At 39.3% G+C, this 20580-nt stretch overlaps 1 protein-coding gene across 3 annotated transcripts in view; it reads right to left on the bottom strand.

Moving 5' to 3' along the window:
• The window catches only part of TNC (tenascin C), a 97316-nt gene that overhangs the window by 66968 nt on the left and 9768 nt on the right, over positions 1-20580 (bottom strand). For all 3 annotated transcript variants that reach the window (XM_058302491.2, XM_058302492.2, XM_058302493.2), the window contains exon 2: positions 2078-2661. In XM_058302491.2, the coding sequence (XP_058158474.1) occupies positions 2078-2534 (457 nt within the window). In that variant the 5' untranslated portion in view covers positions 2535-2661. The remainder of the gene's footprint in view (positions 1-2077; positions 2662-20580) is intronic.

Here is a 20580-nt window from a genome sequence, read left to right as displayed (position 1 = left end):
CTCCATGATCCAAATGATTAGGAATGACTGCTTTATGGAATTCATTATGCTGTGCTAATATCGTTACTTCTCCCACTTTGGCCAAGGTCAGGCACACAAGACATAGTGGTTGGAATAAACTAAACTCTGACTCTTTGACTCGCTAGCTGTACTGCATTTGGGAAGGGATTTAGACTCACTGGAGCTCAATTGTTAAAGTGGGAACAATAGCCTTACTTAACTAGGGTAGGTAAGACTCAATGAAGACATTACAAACCCACCGCTCTGCTTGTTGTGTTTTTTCTCTGTTTTCTCTTCCAGAGTGTTTTGGACTGACACAAGTCAGTATGTGGATTTACATGACCCAAACTTTCTAATTTCCCAAAACTGAAATCAAGAAGCTAAGGAGTGATTTTCTAAATCTGTCAGAGCACCTCTCAATTCTGTGCCCTCCCCACAAAAGACAAATTGGCCTTTATCCTTTTCCTCTCATTGATCCTGAAGAATGCAGTGGTTGGTAAACCTGATGAATGCATGATCAGGTCTTTGAAGCATAAATATTGTCTTGGCTCAGCTCACAGGAGTCACTGGTCTGGTCTCCATGGACCCCAAGGAAAGAAACAAAATCCACTTCCAGTGACTCTGTACCTAGATACTGTGGTGATTTATATGTGTTATTTCCTTTCTGACAGCAGGGAGGAAGGATATTAAGAAAAAAAATGTTAGTTTGAGAAATGAGATTTCAGCTCTGGGTTATATTTCAAGGATTTATCATAGAAGAAAATTATATAGCATTAAAATAATGTATATATTGACTCTAGACTTAAAGGCTAGTATTTTGGTTATATTGGGTTAAATAGCATAGATGATTAAAATTATTGTTACCTGGTCCTTTTTACTTTTCAAATTGTGGCTATTGGAGAATTTAAGATTACAAATGTGGCTTACGTTACATTTCTCTTGGACAGTGCTGTTCCAAATATTATTTCAATTCAGTCTTTAGCATCATCCTACTATATAACTCCCATCTGCAGTTTGCCATAGATTTTTAAGCATTTTTCCTAACCTTAGAAACCTAGAACATATACTATCCACTTATGGCAATTTGGTCTATTCTTGAAATAATTTGTTGAAGCATATCCTGGTGAATTCTTCTGTGTTGCAAAAATAGAGATTTTATACTCTGATTTGAGGTTTTTGAAACTTCTTGCAGTACTATCAGCTTTAGGGAATAGAGATCAAGACAGAATTCCAAAGTGGTAGAATTCCTTAAAATGGGAAGCACATGGAAGGAGGGTGTCATTGGGGAGAGTGTGAGCTCTGGAGACACAGAGACCCATTCAAAGCCCTAATCTCTTATGACGCTTTGTGTCACCTTGTGCCAGTTAGTTAATTTCTCTGAATTTCCGTTCTTATGTATGCAAAGCAGAAATATCAAGCCTTATGTCAAAGGCTTTTTAAGAGGGTTAGATGAGATAATGAATTATAGCACCTCGTACTTAATGGGGTTTCAATTCATGCTGTGATCATCATCATCATTACCATTAAAATTTTCCAAATCCCATAGACTTTTCATGATCACAGGCAGCAGTGGTCATTTGTAAGAATACTGGGATGAAGAGCAACATGGTGTGAACCCTAACTCAGGAAGTCATTACCTTGAGGAATCCCATTCTTCTGGGCCTCAGTTTCCCTATTTGTACAATGAGGTGATTGGGCTATATCCATACCCGTCAAAGAGTGATCATTGGTTCAGGAATTTCAATGTGCATTCATATATTTTGTGGTAGAGAATGGGTAGATTTCATGGCTGAATAAATTTTAGAAATTTATCATTAAAGTGAAATTGGCTTTTTGAAAGCCAGCCTTCTTAGAGAGCTAGAAACTCCTCTGAATCATTTCACCATGATTCTCTAAGAGCAGGATAGAGATGACTACATTCCCCGCATTTATTTGACCATAAAATCTCTTTTTAATGAACACTGTGTGAGGCTAGTTTTCCAGGAAACCCACTTTAGGAAAAACAGATGGCGCCTGCTATGCCTGCCATTTCTCCCAATTGTACAGTGAGGGGGCTGGGCTAGCCACCAGTTCCTACCTTTGGCAGGCTGGAGACAACAGCCTGCTCCCGAGGTACATTGCTCCTGCAGGGAAGACACCAGATTCTCCAGCTCCTCTAGCCTGCTCAGGAGTTCCTTGACATCAGGAGCAGCAGCACAACCACAGGCCTGCCGGGGGATGTTGATGCGGTGCGTGAAGACAATCTGGTTTTCCCCATCCACTGTGTGCTCCTGAAAGCTTTTGCTGGGCTCTGGTGGTGGGGCTAGGTCTTTCTCCCCACTGGCTGATTCCAGATCTACTGAGCACTGGGACCCCATGGGCAGCTTGATATTGTAGACATGGTTAAACACTACTGGCTGGTTCTCCTCTGGCAGCGAGACATTCATCCCACTCTGTCGCTTGTGCCGGATGACTTTCTTGAGGACACCACCTTCAGTAGGGAGGGCAAGCAAAGCTATGAAGATGTTCGTCAGTAGCTGAGTCATAGCCCCCATGGTGGAGGTAGGCTCAGCTGGATGCTGTAGGGTCCTAGGGTGTCTTATTCTCAGACTGACTGGTGAGTTTGAAAGCACAGGGTAGAATCCAATTGGTCACCTCTTCTCTTCTTGAAGAAACTGTCTTCTACAAGTAAACAAGGAAAACAAGTTTGTTAGTATTTACTACTAATCTTATCTCTTGAATATATGCCATTACATGTGAATTTTTATATTATTTCTCCTTTGTTTGAAGCTCTCCTGATATTTCTTCCTGCATTCACTGCAGTGTTGATATAAAGTGGTCTCTAATAGAATTTTGCAGTTATGAATGAATGAGTTCACTCACTACTCAACTTCAGTAAATTTAGGGAAAAAGCTGTATATACAGGAAAGGGTAAAACATTGGGAAAAGATAGACCTGGGTTTGAATGCTCTAGTTTGGGGCCCTTTGGTGAGTTATATGACATTTTTTTCGGGTCTTATTTCACTTTCTGTACTGTGAAGACCACAATGGCTTACAGCAGTGTTAAAATAACGATGTAAGTGAAAGTATCAAGTAAAAACCACTCATGTGTTCAATAATTTCTTGAATACCTAACACTCTGAGTGAGTCAATATGGTGATATGAAGGACATAGTTCCAGAAGATATTCATTAATTCCTATGTCTTATTACTGACCCTCCAAGCTGAATTTAACACCATCTGCTCGTCCTCTTCTGACATGGGAGACAGAAGTTAAATTTAAGCACTTCAGAAGGCAAACTGAATTCTAATCCCTGCTAGGCTCCTTAATCATTTTGCAGCTGTTTGTGTATTACTCTACCTCTCTGAAACTCTTTCCTTCCTCCTAGATTTATCTCTAAAACCTTAAGAAGTCAAGTGTTTAGAAGAGCTTGACAGTGTTCCTGAGCCAGTTGTCCAAACTGATTCAGAACAAAAGATGGCCCACAAAGGAAGTATATGAGCCTCTGATATCTTCTCCAAACAGCACATTCCTATGGAAATCCAGCTGAGTTTTTCATAATAATACAAGTTCAGTGGATGGTAGAAATAAATGAATGGCCAAGTGCCTACTCTCCAAGGATTTATAATAGAAATGAGAAGAAAATAGAGTCACTTATTCAAATCTTAGGGGACACAGCAAGAAGCAATGCAAAAGATTTATTTTGTGGAAGAGAATGTAACTGCTTAAGGAGTTAAAAAAGTGAGATTGTCAAGAGAGTGGTAGGGCATGGTTTATCAGCAAGGATGGAATGTAAGCTGATCCTGAAAGAGTGAGAAGGATTAGATGACACTAACACAGAAGAGGTTATGCTAGCACAAGATAGTTCTCACTTTGCTAAGTCCTTGTATTCATTTGTCTTAGGGTTATTCACCAGTATCAGCAGCCAAATAACAGAGGAATCGGTGGTTAAAAGGCAGATGAGAAATTATTGACTACGTATAGGAAGAGATGTCTAAACTTTCGGGGGTTTTAATATTGATTAAAATAATACTTTAGATGCATGTGAAAATGTTCCATATGCGGTATGAAGTTACATTCATGATTCTCTTACATAGACATACACCAGAATATAGCTCAAAGAAATAAATGAAAGGTTATTTGATTTTCAAGCAGTTATTTCACAAATTGACATTTCTCTATGCCCATGCATATTACAATTCTATATTACTTCTTTATGCCAATTAGTTCTGTTATTTTGATCACTTATCCTGTAAGAGGTTATCCTATCTTTTTTCCCCAAAGGATCTTATCCCAAAGATAGGATGTATCAGCATGACTCCAACTGAACTGCAAATCAAAACCAAGAGATACCACACACCCACTAGTATGGTTATTATTTAAAAATGAGGAAAAAGTATGGCAAGTATGCAGAGAAACTGGAAACCTGGTACGTTGTTGGTGGGAATATAAAATGGGCAGACACTGAGTGAAATAGTTTGGCAGTTCCTCACAAAGTTAAAAATACAATTACCATATGATCTGACAATTCACTTCTACATACATACCCAAGAGAACTGAAAACAGGAAACTAAACAGATATGTGTATACCAATGTTCAAAGCAGCATTGTTCACAATAGTCAAAGGTGGAAACAACCCAAGTGTCCATCAGCAGATATTTGGATAAACAAAATGTGGTCTATACACATGATGAAATATTATTAAGGTTTACCATTCTGATACATGCTACATCATGGTGAATCTTGAAATCATTATGTTGTGTGAAATAAACCAGACACAAAAGGACAAATATTGTATGATTCCACTTACATGAAATATCTGGAAGAAGCAAATTCATAGAGACTGAAAGTAGATTAGAAGTTACCACAGACCAGAGGTAGGGGGAAATGGGAAGGCATTGCTTAATAGGTACAGTGTTTCTGTTTGGGGTTATGAAATGTCTTGGTAATGGATGGTGATGATGGTAGTAAGGCACTATGAATGTAATTAATACCATTGAACTACACACTTAAAAATGGTTAAAATGGGAAATTTTGCCAGAATACAAACAAACAAATAAAAATGATCCCAACAGGGCACCTCCTTTATGACGACAGAAAGTCTTTGCAGAATCTGGAAGATTGTAGAAATTGAACTGAGAAGCATTTATTTAGGACTGAGCTGGTGCCCAGAGACTTAGAAAACACTCACAGTGCATTTTATGAAGAATATCCTATCCACACCCTTATCCCCACTCTAATTATATTATATATGATATTCATAGTTGATGTTTAGCCAACTATCCATGTAACATCTGCTTAGGACATGTACTCCTTGCTTAGGCTAAAATATTCCAAATAAAACAAAGTAAAACAAAAAACAAAGAAGGAAAGGAAGGAAGGAAGGAAGGAAGGGAGGAAGGAAGGAAGGAAGGAAGGAAGGAAGGAAGGAAGGAAGGAAGGAAGGAAGGAAGGAAGGAAGGAAGAAACCTCTTCTGAGTGTGGTTTCTTATTTAAATTAGTTTTCTAAATAAGAATTTGCAGGTCTGTATTGTAGGTGAAGTCACTGAAGGAAGATTATTATAAAAAATAAAGTTTGGTGAGTTTTCTCTCCAACCAGTTTGGCTTCTCTTATTTGTTTACTGGACAAATATTTATTGATTGAACACTCCATTGTAATGACTATTTTAACTCTCTTGGCTTCAACAAATTTCTTTCTTCCCACACCTTTCCATCAATTCTTAGCTCTTCTTTTTGAGAAAGAGCCACGAGCAAAGCTTGAAATGCTTTTGGACTTTTACCCAACACTTTTGTGTGTCCTGCAAAACTACTTAAATTTCCATCTCAAAGGCCATCGCAGTTGCTGGTTTAGACTCCAAAGCAAGGAGTCTAGGGTAATAATGACCAGAGTAGGGGTAGGGTTAGGATTTTCTGTAGGTGTTTAAGAGATGTGCACAGAGTAGGAAAGGAAATGTGATCCTGTGCTATGTATTTCACATTGGCTCATGGTGGTCTGAGGGCAGGTGGATGGTTTTGTACATTGGGAAAGACCTGCTGTGCCTTCAGTGTGGTGACAAGCACTGAGGCTTTGAAATTGGATACACTTGGGTTCAAATTTCACTCAATAGTTTTGTGACTTTGGCAAGCTACCTGTCATCTCTAAATCATTACCTTGTTTGTGAAATGGGGGTCAAAATACTTCCAGAGTGAAGTAAGGGTAGCAATCTGTACCTAAAGTACTTGCCATGGTGTCAGGTTCATAGTAAGCACACATCAAAAAGTAGTTGTTATTTTGCTACACTCCAATATCAGTGTAGGAAGCAAGAAGACATATCATTAGTCTCCCTTTGCTTAAATATGAGTGTTACCTCACAGTTGAATCAAATTCTAAGCTCACAGCAACTTGAATGTAGATCAAAGAGGAGCTGCAGAAATCATTGATGGGTGAGAAGGTAAACCTTATGAAGATAAATTGACTAAAACTAGATGTATTTTTACCAGGGGGCAGGGAAGATAGGGAGCAAACAATGACCTTCAACAACATAAAGTAGTCTCATGCAGACAACTGGCTGGTTTATGTCTTCTTTAAAGACAGAACTAAGGAAAATTGCTTTAGACTGAAGTTTGAGATATTTAGATTAGACATGAAAAATCATGTCCTGACAGTAGGGCTTAAAAAATTTCAAAATGAGCAAGTTATTCTGCAGAGACTCTTTAAAAAGCACAAGTAGCTCCTTATCTTTCTAGGAAATGATTAGGCAATGAAAGGTCTGGAAAATATCTGGTATGAGGTAGGACTGGGGAACTATGTGTGTTTTTCCTATAGTTGGGGAAACCAACGTTGAGGATGGAAAGGATTATTGTGGTATAAATCCAGGGGAAGCAGGAATTGGCTTTTTCTTCACGTGGCCCCAAATGATAGAGCAAGTACCAATGTGTGTGTGGAGAGGAGTGGGGGTAGGGCTAAGAGGGGTTATAAGAAGGCAAATTTCAACACAAGAGAAAGACTTTTCTAGTTGGACTGGTCACCTAATGGGTAAGACTTCTTTGAGAAAGTAGCAAGCTCTAAGACACTAGAATGTAGATAGAATGGTCCTGAAGTGTTCAGATTTTTGGGGTTTAAATCACTTTTCAACCAGTTCTTCCTAATTGCCTGACCCTGGGCAAGGTATCACCTGCTACCATAAGCCAGAGTCATGTCCTTGGTAAAATGTGGTAATGGTGCCCTCATAGGATGGTTGTAAAAAGCACATGAGATAAGTATAAAGGGACTGGCACAGTACTTGGCAGACAGCATGAGCTTATTAAATGGGAAACTTCTGTAGTGAAAAACTGGACTTCATCTCTCAGGGCTTTCCAGTTCCCAGGCAAATATGTCCTGTTTCTTCTTTTGTGATGAGAGTAAAGGATCTGTGAGTACATGTTTACAAAGGAGGTCAATAGGGAAAGACGTAACCTTTGTACTGGCTCAATATATAAATTATTGGGGTCATACTTCCAGGAAAAAGGGACTATTTCCAAGCATTGCATGCTGCCTTACACTGTACTGTGTTCCAGGCCGTATGCTTAATGCAGAAAAATACATTTATGGATCAGACTTAGTTTTCTATATCAAAAGCATTCTTAGAGCCAAATGAACAGCTGTGAATCATGGAATTGTTTTGTGAGACTCTCTAGGTATCTCCATTTGTTTTAACCTCTCAAAACATAATTCATCTGGGGGGTAGGGGAAAATCTACCATAAGAATTTTCCCCATGAAATAGGAGATCTTCTTTGAATTCATTGGTCTAGAGATGCACTGTTAGGCACTGAATAACATCTACCACAAAAGGCATGTTCAGGTCCTTTTAATCTCTGGTCCTGGTGTATGAACCCATTGTTAAAAGGATCTCTTGAAGATGTTATAAAGGCCCAAACTGAATGAGAGAGGTCCTTAAAACAACATTGCTAAAGTTATTATAAGCAAAGGAAATTGGACACAGAAGAGGAAGCCAGAGGGAGCAGCCAGAAGTTGGAAGTCAATGAAATCTGGAACAGAAGGGAGAAGATGCCATCATGTGCAATTCCATAAGATGGAAAAGCCAAGGGATAGAAAGATTGCCAACCAGCCAGAAGATACTGACCCTGGAAGGAAGGAAGCCTTAATGCCTCTGAAACTGGACTGATAAATTCCTGTTGTTAAACCTACCCATTGTATGGGATTTTTAAAAGTAGCTAGGAAGTTAAAACATGCTATCCAATATGATATCCACTTGACAAAAAGGCTATTAAAATTAAAATAAATTAACATTAAATAAAATTAAAAATCCCATTCCTCAGTTCCACTACCCACATTTCCACAATGTACCTTGTTGTTCTAGTATTGGACAGCACAGATAAAGACCATTTCCATCATTGCAGATAGACGTACTGGTTGAAAGAGCTACTTGGTGATAAGTACATGGTACAAATGAGGAAACTGAGGCTTTGAGAGGTCAAATGAGGCTACAAGAAAGTTCTGATGTTAAGTCCTCCAGTCAAGGTGAAAGTGGCTGATTCAGGTTCCAGAGGACTGGGGAGAGAAGATGGCAAACATGTGTGCCCTGAAGTGTAGAACCTTGTATGTTCAACTATACCAAGGTACAAGTGAGGAATTGTCTTTAAGATCATTGCTCTCAAATCTGAAGAGACAACCACCCTGCTCTTGGCTCAGGAAATCTTTTCTTCTTCCTCTATTTGGCTGCAATGAAGCCCCAAGTTCTCCATGGGAGTCTTCTCCTTGAACTAAATAAGCTAAGCTGCTCCAGGAACCATTCTGGCTGTGGTTAATACCTTATCCTTCCTTGACTCACCTGCCTCTTGAAAACCAGTGAAGTGTGTCAAAGATAACTTCTAACCTTTGTTTTTCTGTTGACCTTGCACTGATATGCTCCAGAGTTTTTGAGGGGACTCAGTCCATTTCCTTTTGCCCTTGAGATATTTCTTTTGATGAAGTATGGAATGCAGAGGAAAGAGCCTGGACTGTGGAATGAGATTGGACTTGTGTTAGAAATCAGCTTTACAACTTAGTAGCTGTTACCGGTGGCCATTCACTTTCCCTCTCTAGTTCTCATTTGCCTCATCTTTTACATAGGAATCAATAGGTCTATCTCATAGGGTAGCGGGAGGATGGGGATGAAATGAAAAGATGTGTGCTAAGTGACCAGCACAGTGCCTGGTACATAGTAGGTGCATAATATATGGTGGCTAGTGATAGTAGAAACAGTATTAATAACATTGATCAAGTAGAGAACAGGTCAGAAAGGAAATTTTGCATCCAGTAAGGGGGTGGGGGGGAGACTCAGAAAGATACACCCGTGACTATAACAATGACATAATAGGTAACAAAAGAGATTGACTAACCTAGGTCTGCTATCATTCAAAGTGGAGAGAGGCTACATTCTTTTGGGGAGACTGAGAAAAACATAAGAAAAACCTGAAAGATAGATAGCTACAACTTCAGTAGGTAGATAGAATTTGAAGGCTATGGTGTCTATAAAGAGGGGACAGCCTGAGAAAAGGCAGGGGAGTTGGAATGCATTGGTGATGATTGCTCTCAAATCTGAAGAGACAATCACCCTAAATGGTTATTTTTCAGCACTTTACCATAGGAAAATGTTCTATGAAGGAATTAACAATCTTTGCATTTTTCCTTGGTCACAGTTGAGGAATAAACAATTTCGTTTCCAGATAAGGATAAAACACTCAACTGACTAGAATCATCTTTCAGAATTAGTTACTTATGACTTAATTTTTACTAGTTCATGGAATATATTTATCTTGTTTACTAAGGCGTGTATGTGAAATATCCTAGATTTGGGAGGAGAGGGGGAGGAGAAGGAGGATTCCTACTGTTTGGAAATGCAGATGAATTTCTTTCCACATCATTTTGGCAACAAATGAGGCAGTTCACATCAAGTATTTCGTCTTGTTTGCAGGCAAAAGAATTTTATTGTAGATAGTTAGTCATGCATGGAGTTGCTTACATGGGCATTCTTAAAGGTTCTAGAAATTCCTCACCCCTTGTCCTTCCCAACATCCATAAATTCCTTCCTGGAATGTGTCAGGAAGAGAGAGAAGCCAGGAAACAGCCTAAGTGCAGATTTTTTTCCGAGGACATCTGATCCACATAGTTGAGTGAGTCCAGCACAACCTGTTTCTTAAAAGAATTGAGAAAACCCTAACTGCCAAATCAAAGACCCTCCAAGCCCTCGTTTTGAATACCAATGTTGAGAAGCATTTATCCATTTAGGGAAGTATGGTGACTTAACAGGTAGCCAGTTAGGATGCTAGTGGGACCTGACAATTTTCCCAGACTCCTGAGGATTGAAGCGTTTTACAAATAGTTTATTCTTGCCTTCAACAGAGATGAATTGAATGAGTGCTACAGATTAGGCTATGGGTATAGCCTGGGCAGAGGGAGAGAGGGGCAAAGGTCTTTCAGAGACCAATGCTATTTAGTTCCTGCTTTCAGTGAGTTTCCAGTAAAAGAGAGAGAGGTGTAAAAAGAAACTTCTTGGTTTTAAAAATAATAAATGCTAAAAAAGAAAAATATCCAAGGTGAGAATGACTCTGCCATTTGCTATTAGAGTCAGCCATATGGAATTGCCAGATTTGTAGGTCAAACATGATTGGATAGTGGTAATTTCAGATGGTTTGATCTAGTATCTATGACCTTGAATGTTTCACATTGCTGCTCCATGCCTCAATTTCTTCTCTGTAAAATAGTAACATTTCTATCAACCCCTGACTGCAAATGAAAAAAAAAATGAGACTAAATGAGAAAATGCATGTAAAACAGTGTTTAGGAGTCGGGAAACTTTAGTAGCTGGTGTATATTGTTACTATTTCAGTCTTCTGTTGGTGTAAGACTCTTAAAACAAGGCCAGGCTCTGAAGGATGAAGTGCTCATTAGGGAATTTTTGGGAGCCCCCTCTTACCCACTGTTTGCTTTTTAAATGGAAGTGAGTAATTCTTAGTGTTTCAGATTGTCAAGTGACAGGGATTCTCTAAAATCATCAGGAAAAAGGGAGCCTGTAGTTATATCCCAGTTTCCCACCTAGCCTAAATATTCTAATTCATTAGCAAAAAAAATTAAAAAGTGAGTCAATGAGCCTGGGGTGGGGTTCTTTTCTGGGCGGTCAGTGTCTGGGCCAAGGTTGCTGGGAGGCAGTGCAGCTACTGGGATGGTTGTGCTGCCGAGCCAGAGCTTTCTCCAGAATAGCCTGACTGTGGTTTAGACTTGCAAGACATTTCTCCTGATGGGAAACATTTGGCTCAGCTTCTCGGCACTTTCCATAGACAAAGACAGACATCACATTAAAATCAAAAGCAAACTTGAGCAAGGCTTAGAAGCAACTGTGGAAGATCATGGAGTCGAGGGTGGTAACTATGTGGCTCTCCCACAATCCTTCTTGTGTACCTGGAAGACACTGCGCATCAATAGCAGCACACCTTCTTGGAACCCCTTTGCAGAATCCTTTTACGTGCACCATTCAAGGCAGCCACATACAATCAAGTAGAAGTAGTTATATGACACAAAACTTATTTGCCATACCATCTAGTTATTTAAGAGTTGGAGAAACTGAATACCCAGAGAGGGTCACCACCTAATTAGTGGCAATGCTAATTTAAAAACCCAGAGATCCTTGTTCCTGGTCAAGGAATTTGACTGTGGCTCATCTTTTCCCCCAGTGTGTGTGAAAAGTTTCCCATAGTTCTCAATCTGAGGCTATTGTAATGTTCCCCAGAGAGAAATATTAGTGGTGGAATCTTGGAGAGTATATGTTAATAGATTTTCAGACTTCTTAGACCTGCAGGCTTATTCACTTTTCCTTTCTTCCATCCACCCATCCATCTTTGCAGTATCTATTTATTCGATACCTACTATATGCCAAACCCTGAGTTAAGCACAAGGGATACAACAATGGATAAGACAAAGTTTTCTCTGTGATCACACGCTTACCTGTTGAAGGGTCTCAAAATGCATTTGGTTTTTAATCTATAATTTTGAAATTGATTTGTGATAGTCTTAAGTGTCACTTCAGATTAGGAACATGGTGCACACTCTACAGCCAAGAGCAAGTCTATAAATGTCAAGAATCATTCAAGAGCTATTTGTTGTTTACTTACATGGATCACACATTGTGCTGGATGATGAGGAGAAGAGGTAGAGTAAGGACCTATTCCTTGTTTCCAGAGAACTCAGAAACGAGAAAAACATATGCAAGTAAAGTTCAATAGCAGTGCCAACCTGCTTGAAGGACTTGAAGAAGAAAGTGCCACCCTTAGCTTAGAAGTTCAAGCAGAGCTTCCTGCAGGAGGAAGGGCTAAGAATCACTAAATATGGATTAGAAAGGCCTTGGAAGTCAAGGAGCATTCGAATAATATTAATAATAGTAATGATATTAAAAATAGCAAAAATTACCATTTTTTCAGTGTTTACTTTACCAAGCCTTTGCTAAGCATTTTAAACCTCTAATTTCAATTTTTCACAAAACCATATGAGGTAGTTTCTTTACCCTCATTTTGCAGATAAAGGAACTGAGGTATAGAATAATTAAGTGTCTTGGGCAAGTTCAGATAGCTATTAAATTGTGGAATCAGGATTTGTATCCAAATCCATCTGAGTCTAAACTCAGATGAGCCACCATCTTACTATATAGCCGTTGTAATGGAGGCCCAAGGAAAGGAATGATGGTTCAAGACCTGACCCAAGCTCTGTATGTATATACCTTTCAAACGCTTGGCTCAAAAGGGGACACTACCAATCCTCTAGAGTTAGGGTCTTAAAGAGCCAGACATCCTGTGGGTACTGTGGAGACGAGGCAAGCTGAAAGGACCTTTTAGATGCTTCATGTTGCAGTTATCACTGGAGAGGATATCAGATGCCTTAAAACCTCTAGATAGCTTTTTTTTTTGCCATCTATGAATGGACAAATCTATCTGTCTTTCAAGATGAAGCTCAAAAAATCACCTATTATTGGAAGTTTAATCTAATCTCTTCAGAGAAAATTGATCTTTCTCTCTCCTGAACTCTCTGATGACTTGATGTGATATTATTTCCACCATACACCATTCCAAAAGTGATATTTCAGGTGGATTTATTAAGCATGTGTAGCTCTTTCTCTTAAGCAAATTCTATCTTGTATTTATGTTACCTTACTAGATGAAAATTCATTGAGGGTAGGGACTATATCTGAGTTATCCATCTCTGAATACCCAGCATCTAGCACAGTATCTAGAGCAGAGTACAGACACATTATATTTATATTGAATCAAATAAAGTTGATTTATATCTTGATTTGAACTTACATATAAGAGGTACTCATTTTTGTTGAATTATGAATGGTTAAATACTTTTATTTTCCTAATGGCTCTAATGTTAAGTAGTTTTCCTGAAAACGCTTCACGGGAACATGTGTCAAAGAATTCATCACTAAACCCAAAATAAGAACAAGGCCTAGAGCAACTTTGTGCCTGGGAATTTCCTTCTGTCAGCCTTCATGTTACTCAAATGTGGCCAGTCTCGAAGCCAAACTCAGCATGTAAATGCAATGCCTTCCCCCCAGCGCGGGACATGACACCCGGGGATGAGCCTCCCTGGCAACGAGGGACCACTATCAACTACCAACTGATGATGCAACTGGAAAATGACCTTATACGGAAGGTTCAATGCGGATCAGCAGAATATCCATGTCTACATAAAATACCATGACTTTAAAATGCTGTTTGACCTAAAGTAAGGGGGAAATGGAAAGGAGAAATGAGTTTATATGGCTACGAGTTTCTAAAAAAGAGTCTGGAGGCTGGCAGAAGGTTTGCCCTCATGCACAACTGAGCAGAGTCAGAGAGACAGATAAAGCAGATACAACCCCCAGTTATTGGTTCCTTTGAGGGCTAAAGAGACCCATGGGAGTTATGGTCATGGCCGATGGGGTTAACTACCAGGGCAGATGGCCCCTCTTTGGAAATGGTGTTTATGTGTGATGAATCTGGACTAAGATGGGATCTCCCTTCATAAGACTTTCATGCTAATGTGCTGGAGGTGCAGTTAATGTTGGGGTTTAAGATATATTTAGGGGATTTGAATCTCTGGACTGACAATGTGATAGCCAGATCCTGAGCCTCAACAGACTCCAGCACCTACAATCTGATTTATTGGACTTACCACACTCAGCTAAGATGGAGTTGAAGAAGGACAACCACCACACCATGGATCCTAGAGTGATTACAACTGAAAATGGGAGGATTGCATCCAGCATCCAGGTGGAATCTGAGCCTCCTCTTGACATAGAGGTGCAATGGACACAACCAATCCAATGTCCACATAGAAGAGGTGGCATTGGATTGGGAAAAGTGGACATAATGGACAAAGGGTATGGGGAAAGGCAGGAAGAGATGAGAGGTGGAGGCGTCTTCGGGACATGGAGCTGCCCTGGATGGTGCTTCAGAGGTAATCACCGGACATTGTAAATCCTCACAGGGCCCACTTGATGGAATAGAGGAGAGTATGGGCCATGATGTGAACCAATGTATATGAGGTGCAGAGGTGCCCAAAGATGTACTTACCAAATCCAATGGATGTGTCATGATGATGGGAACGAGTGTTGTTGGGGGGGGGGGAGAGGGGGGGTGGGGGGGTGGGGTTGAATGGGACCTCACATATATATTTTTAATGTAATATTATTACAAAGTCAATAAAAAATAAAAAAATTAAAAAAAAAAAAAAAAAGAAAAAAAAAAGAAAAAAAAAGAATTCATCACAACCTCACCCCTGTAATTGGCTCATTTTATTCATTCACCAGCAAGTACTTACTACATGCCAGACACCATGCAAACCACTAGAGCACAAAACTGAACAGACTTATCTCCTTTCCACAAAGAGCTTTCAGTCAATACTCCAAGGGACCTTGAGAGCTCAGTTCTGTCTGCTTTGAGGCAAGTTTTCTGTGTGAGGAAAGTAAACTTCATTAGACCTTTGGCAGGAGGTGGACTTGGCGAGGCCTGTAATACACTCAGCCTGGAACTCTGTTTTTGTGTCAAGGAAGCATCCTGGGTTATTAGTTTGTAACTTCTCCAATTTCATTGCAGTTTATGTTGCTAAGTTTAGGTCACCTTCCCCCCTTTTGAATTTTGACTTTTATTACTTATTTTTAATTCCCAGAGATTTGAAATATATGTGGGTCCCTGTAATAGAAAGTACAATAGATTGAAGAGCTGAAAGGTGTATTCTAAGCCCCAGTTCTGCCCACTATTCCTTGTGTGACTTTAGCAAGTCACATCCATGCTTCAGTCCCCAATTTCTCTTGAAAAATGAACAATTGTGTGTGGACTAAGGCCTTTTTGGTTCTAGTGCCCTGCGACCCACTGTTAATTCAGCAATATTTCTGCTGAATTTAATTTTGGATTTCACTTTAGATCCAAGTCAAATGGACACTGTTATACATAAAACTCTACATACTTTGTGTTTCTTCCTTTGGTTGTTTGGCTTAAGCATTGGTGGTACTTTGTAGCTCTCTGCCCCCCTCCCCCCACTGAAAGTTTCATTACCAACCAGATTAAATCCACAAATCTTAATCTATAAAATATTTCCATCCAGACACAATAATGAGATTCATATTTGTGGTTCTGTATACCTAAGAAAAGCTCAGATGAAATATGACTAGATCCATTGATACATTCAAACCACAAACTGCCCTGCTGTGGTCTGGTTTCAATTTTTGAAATAAAATTTTTGCATAGATCTTGCCTTCTCACTTCAATTTCTTGCTTAGACAGAAAAGAAAATAAAAAGTGGGGCTGACTGAATGGCAACAATATAGATTCCTGGAAAATTGTTTCAAAAATAGATTTGAATCCATTTCTCAGTGGAAAAATGACCTCCTCTTTTGTTCTTTGCAGAGAATTTTAATAAATCTAGTTGACTCAAAAGTATCAGAAAATGGGTTCTTGAGCTCTTGGTTCAAGGTCAAAAAAGGAAAGCATTTGTTTTTTTTCCTAGAGAAGAGTGGGTTACAGGCTGGCTGAGGCTCACAACTCAATCACAAATAAGAGAATTTCTGAAAGGGCTCTGTGATATGGTGGCCTCTGTGAAAACTGTTATCAGCTACTCAGTACCAAAGGTTTAGCCTTGAAAGGCTTGGAAAACTCTTGAGAAAGCACAGTGATGGGATAGAGAGAAACACAGCCTTTAGCATCTGAAAGAGCTGAGATCAGATTCTGCTTTCCTAGTAGGGAGAATTGGACAAAGTTCTGTAACTTTCCTGTACTGTGTATTCTTCAGCCATAAAATGGAGTTATCTCCAGGGTTGTTGGAAAGAGTGAATGAAATAACGGAGTTATAAGTACCTGGCATATTAATAACTCTTACCCAAATGTTAGTACCCACTTTCTTTTTCTCTCCTTTTCTTATCACCCTTATTAGGGAGTTGGACAGGCTAAAAGTCAGACAATAGAATATGGTTCAAGCATTGGATAAGAGGCTAAAATGATTAAGGATGTCGATTACGTTTCAGCTTGTGTGTTAATCTCAAGGGCTACCTGGAACTGCTTTGAGAAAAACTTGAAGGCTGTGTTTGGACTCAAGGAGGAAGAGTACTGTGAGGGATTAGCAATGTCTTCCATGGGTACAGATGTGGGGTAGTGTTGATATATGTGACAAATATTTGGCATAGCAGTACTAGATAGATTTGGAAATCTTTTCCAACTGAAATGTATTGTTATTAATAGTTTTGATATTCAAATAAATGGAATGCGGTTTGACTGAGGACTGTGCAGAGAGTGCCAGATGGAGTCATTGACAATTATGAAAGTTTGCATGAATGAAACTCAATTGAATTTGATACATTTTGATAGAAGAGAATTGCTGGAATGAAAATATGCCCCTGTGACTAGAAGCAGGAAACTGGATTCTCAGGGAATATCAAGACTATTCTAGTAATTAATGTATGTGATCCTGGGCAAGGCAAACATGCTTTCATCGTCTACTTTCTCTTTCTCGAAACTGGGCCTTTTCAGTGCTACAATAATAAATATCATTCATTGAACACATCTGTGCCAGGCATTGCTTTATGTGCCTTGCATGGATTATCTCAGTGCAGTCTCTCTAAGACCTTTGAAGTAGCTTAGTTTATGGATGAGAAAACTGAGGCTTACACAGCTCAAGGTCACAACTGGAATGGGGGAGCAGGGATTAAATTCAGGTTGATTGGCTCATGAGTCAGAGACCCCAGGCTTTGCTGTCACCCTTTAATGATGTCGACGGGGGGTTGTGGGAGTAAGTTAAAGGGACTGAACTTCAAAAGGACACAACGGTCAGGGTCCAAAATAATCATCGGCAGGGAAATGTCTTTATGACTTACAGAGTGAGTGGGAGAAACTGCACACAAACTTGAAATATGGAGATATTTCTAGCCCCTGACTTGGGTTCAGTTTAGCTGTGTAACTTGAAGCAGCATTTTCTAAAGCATAATCTATAACATGTTGATGGTTATTGATGCAGAGGAAAAAGATTTCCTAATTGAACATGCTTGGAAAATGCTCTTTTAGACCAAATGCTATTTTAAATAAAACAAGTTACACAGATTTCTTTCCTTTAGGATTTTCTGGGGTCTTCAGTATGATTGTGTTTTTTTGGGACTCTCCAAGACGGGAAGATTTTATAAAGTGTATCCCAAGCTTACCTGATTATTTTGTATTTGTAGTGTATCACAGGACTGGGTTTGATAGTATACATTGGGGGAAGGGCTGATATAAAAAAACCCTTGGCCCTTTCTCCTTTCATTTCCTTATATATTAAGCATTCCTAACTATGACTCCTCTATGGTAGATGTGGAGTTCCAGGATTGAGGCTCTTGAGCAATTTAAACTACAAGTGAGGCAATAAATTAACACTTATTCCATGCCTGGAACCCTACAGATGCCATTTAATTGTGATGCCAATCTTATGTATTAGGGAGTATTGTTCTTATTTAATTGGTAAGAGAACCAAAGCCCTGAGAGGGTTAAAGAAGTTGTCTAGTCAGTAATTATCCAAAACAAAATGAAGAACCCACACTTATAATTCCAAACTCTCTGCTCTTTCTGCTACACCAAGTTATCTTTTAAAGCAAGATTCATTGTTCAGTTCAAAGAATTAGTATTTTTGCAATAGATATCTGAGGGAAATGCTACATCATTGATGTGAATATAGTTGATAGATTCTTAAAATGGGACAACTTGGGAAGGTGGTGCTAGGGAATTGGGGTGCATATGACTATTTCACTTCTGGGTTTGAACTTGAAAGACACCATAAAACCAAATGTGTTATAATCTCTTTATGCCTTAGAGAAAAATTTAAAGCCCCCAGAGACAAGCTTTCCTTGAGTCTGGCCTACAAGAAAGGTTAGTTAGTGAGAGGAAGACAAAGTAAGAAGGAGCAGACAGGGGAACTTAAAAATCTATCTTTTCTGGAAAATTGAGTCCCATGCTATATACTATCTAAAAAAAGTATGACTTCCATAAATCAGTCAAGGGCATTTCAGAGGTATGGAAAGTATGACTTTAATTTCTGGAAGCATGGATTTATATGAACAAACAAGTAAATAAGGGAAAGAAGTGGGGGGAAGAGCGGATATAGTTCAGTGGTTGGGTGCCTGCTTCTCATGTACGAGGTCTTGGATTCAATCCCCGGTACCTCCTAAAAAAAAAAGTGGGGGGAGGAATCCCTTCTAGGCAGGATCATTTTATTTGGCATAAGTCAAGAAATTTAGCCAGAGAGAGAGATATCAAATTCAGAGGCAGGCAAGGGCAAACAGGATGAATCATACAAATGAGTACGTCTTTTATCATTCTTCGAAGCTTCCTTGTGGTGTGGGAACTTACTAGTTATTAAAATTAGAGGAAACTTTTTTTCACCTCAACCACTTTATAAGTATGTATTACCTTGCTAGGCTGTGGTGAAGATTAAAGATTATGTATATAAATTTGGCTTACTGACAGGGGCCAGAAATTTTTCCTTAAAGGACCAGACAGTAAGTATTTCAAGCTTTTGGGGTCAGATAGTCTCTGTCATAACTACTCAAATCTACTATTGTAGCAATGGAAGCCATAGAAACATGCCAGTGAATGGGCATGGATGTTTTTCAATAAATCTTTATTTGCAAAACAGACTGTTGGCCCACAGGCCATAGTTTGCTGACCCTTGCTAGAATATGCAGTAGTTACTCAATAGAAGGAAGCTTTTATTACAAAACCAAATATAGATTGAACTGGAGAGAAAGAAAATGAAATTTTGTTGAATGCATACTGTATGTATGTTTTGTGTCAATCCCTTAAGCTAGAGGCTTTTATTTATTTATTTATTTATTTATTTTTTAGGAGTACCAAAAATTGAACCCAGGACCTCATACATGGGAAGTAGATGTTCAACTATTGAGCTACATCTGCTCTTCAACGAGAGTTAGTTTTTTTCATTTGTTTGTTTTTTCCAGGAGGTACTAGGGATTGAACCAGTGACCTTGTGCATGGGAAGCAGGTTCTCAACCACTTGGACTATATCCACTCCCCGCTAGATACTTTTTATAGATGTTATTTATTCTGTCATTTGTCATGATGGCCTGGTGATAGAGGTATCATTATACCTAGTTGGAAATTAAATTAAGATGCAGAGAGGTTCAGCGACTGGCCTAAGAGCCACAGTTGGTTTACAGACCCTGATTTGTGATTCCAGAATGAGTGCTGTCAATTACTATACTGGGCTGATTCTTAAAGCAACTTTCTGGGGTTTATATAAGGTGAAAACTTAAATTAGCAATGTTCAATAAAGAAAGACATCAGAGCCCAAGGGGATAACTTCATCTTCCATCATCAGCTTTCTGGTGGCTGTCCACATGGAAGCACTGCAATATTTGACCTTTGTCTTCTCCCAAAGTCTCTGGCTGGATCTCAAGTTTTATACACTTCCCCTTTGGAGAAAGCTTAAGCCAAGGTGCACTGTTTGCAAAAGCTTGTTAGCTTCTGGGCAGATGTTGGCAAATTTCCTTTGACTTGAGGAGAGATTCCAAAGTCTGCTGAGAACTGGCTGTGCTCAGTGAAAATCTTAGCCAAAAAAAGATTGCTAATTAGGTTGACACTGTACTCCTCTCCACCCCTAGAACTAGGTTTCCCTGATCTGGGCATGCCTGCATTGGCCCAAGTAGTTTTTGCTTGGCTTTTTACTATAGATCTAGATTGGTGAAAAAATTCATGGTCCCTTTAAAATCTACAAAGCCTTGATCTCCAGTGCAGAATTTTCCAGACTGTGTTCCAGGATGCTGTTAGGTAGGTGTCCCCTTGTGGTCAAGTGGGTTTGCAGATCCTACATTAAGCACAGTTGAACCGATTGCCTGCTGCAGGGTTTCTCAGAGCATGCATTCTTTGGTCCAAACCCTTCTATTGCCTTCTAATCATGCTCAGAATAAAATCCAGTCTACAGAATTCATGGTCTCATTCCATGAGGTCTGTGCTCAAACATCATCTCCATGTCCCACCTTATCTGAAAGAGCAACCCTACCCCAGCACCAATTTTGTCTGTTACCTTAAGTTGGCTTTATTTATATTGCTTCTCAGCAAATATCACTACC

Source organism: Dasypus novemcinctus, chromosome 8 (genome assembly GCF_030445035.2).
Source record: "Dasypus novemcinctus isolate mDasNov1 chromosome 8, mDasNov1.1.hap2, whole genome shotgun sequence".
Taxonomy (NCBI): domain Eukaryota; kingdom Metazoa; phylum Chordata; class Mammalia; order Cingulata; family Dasypodidae; genus Dasypus; species Dasypus novemcinctus.
This window is presented reverse-complemented; position numbering and strand designations above follow the sequence as displayed.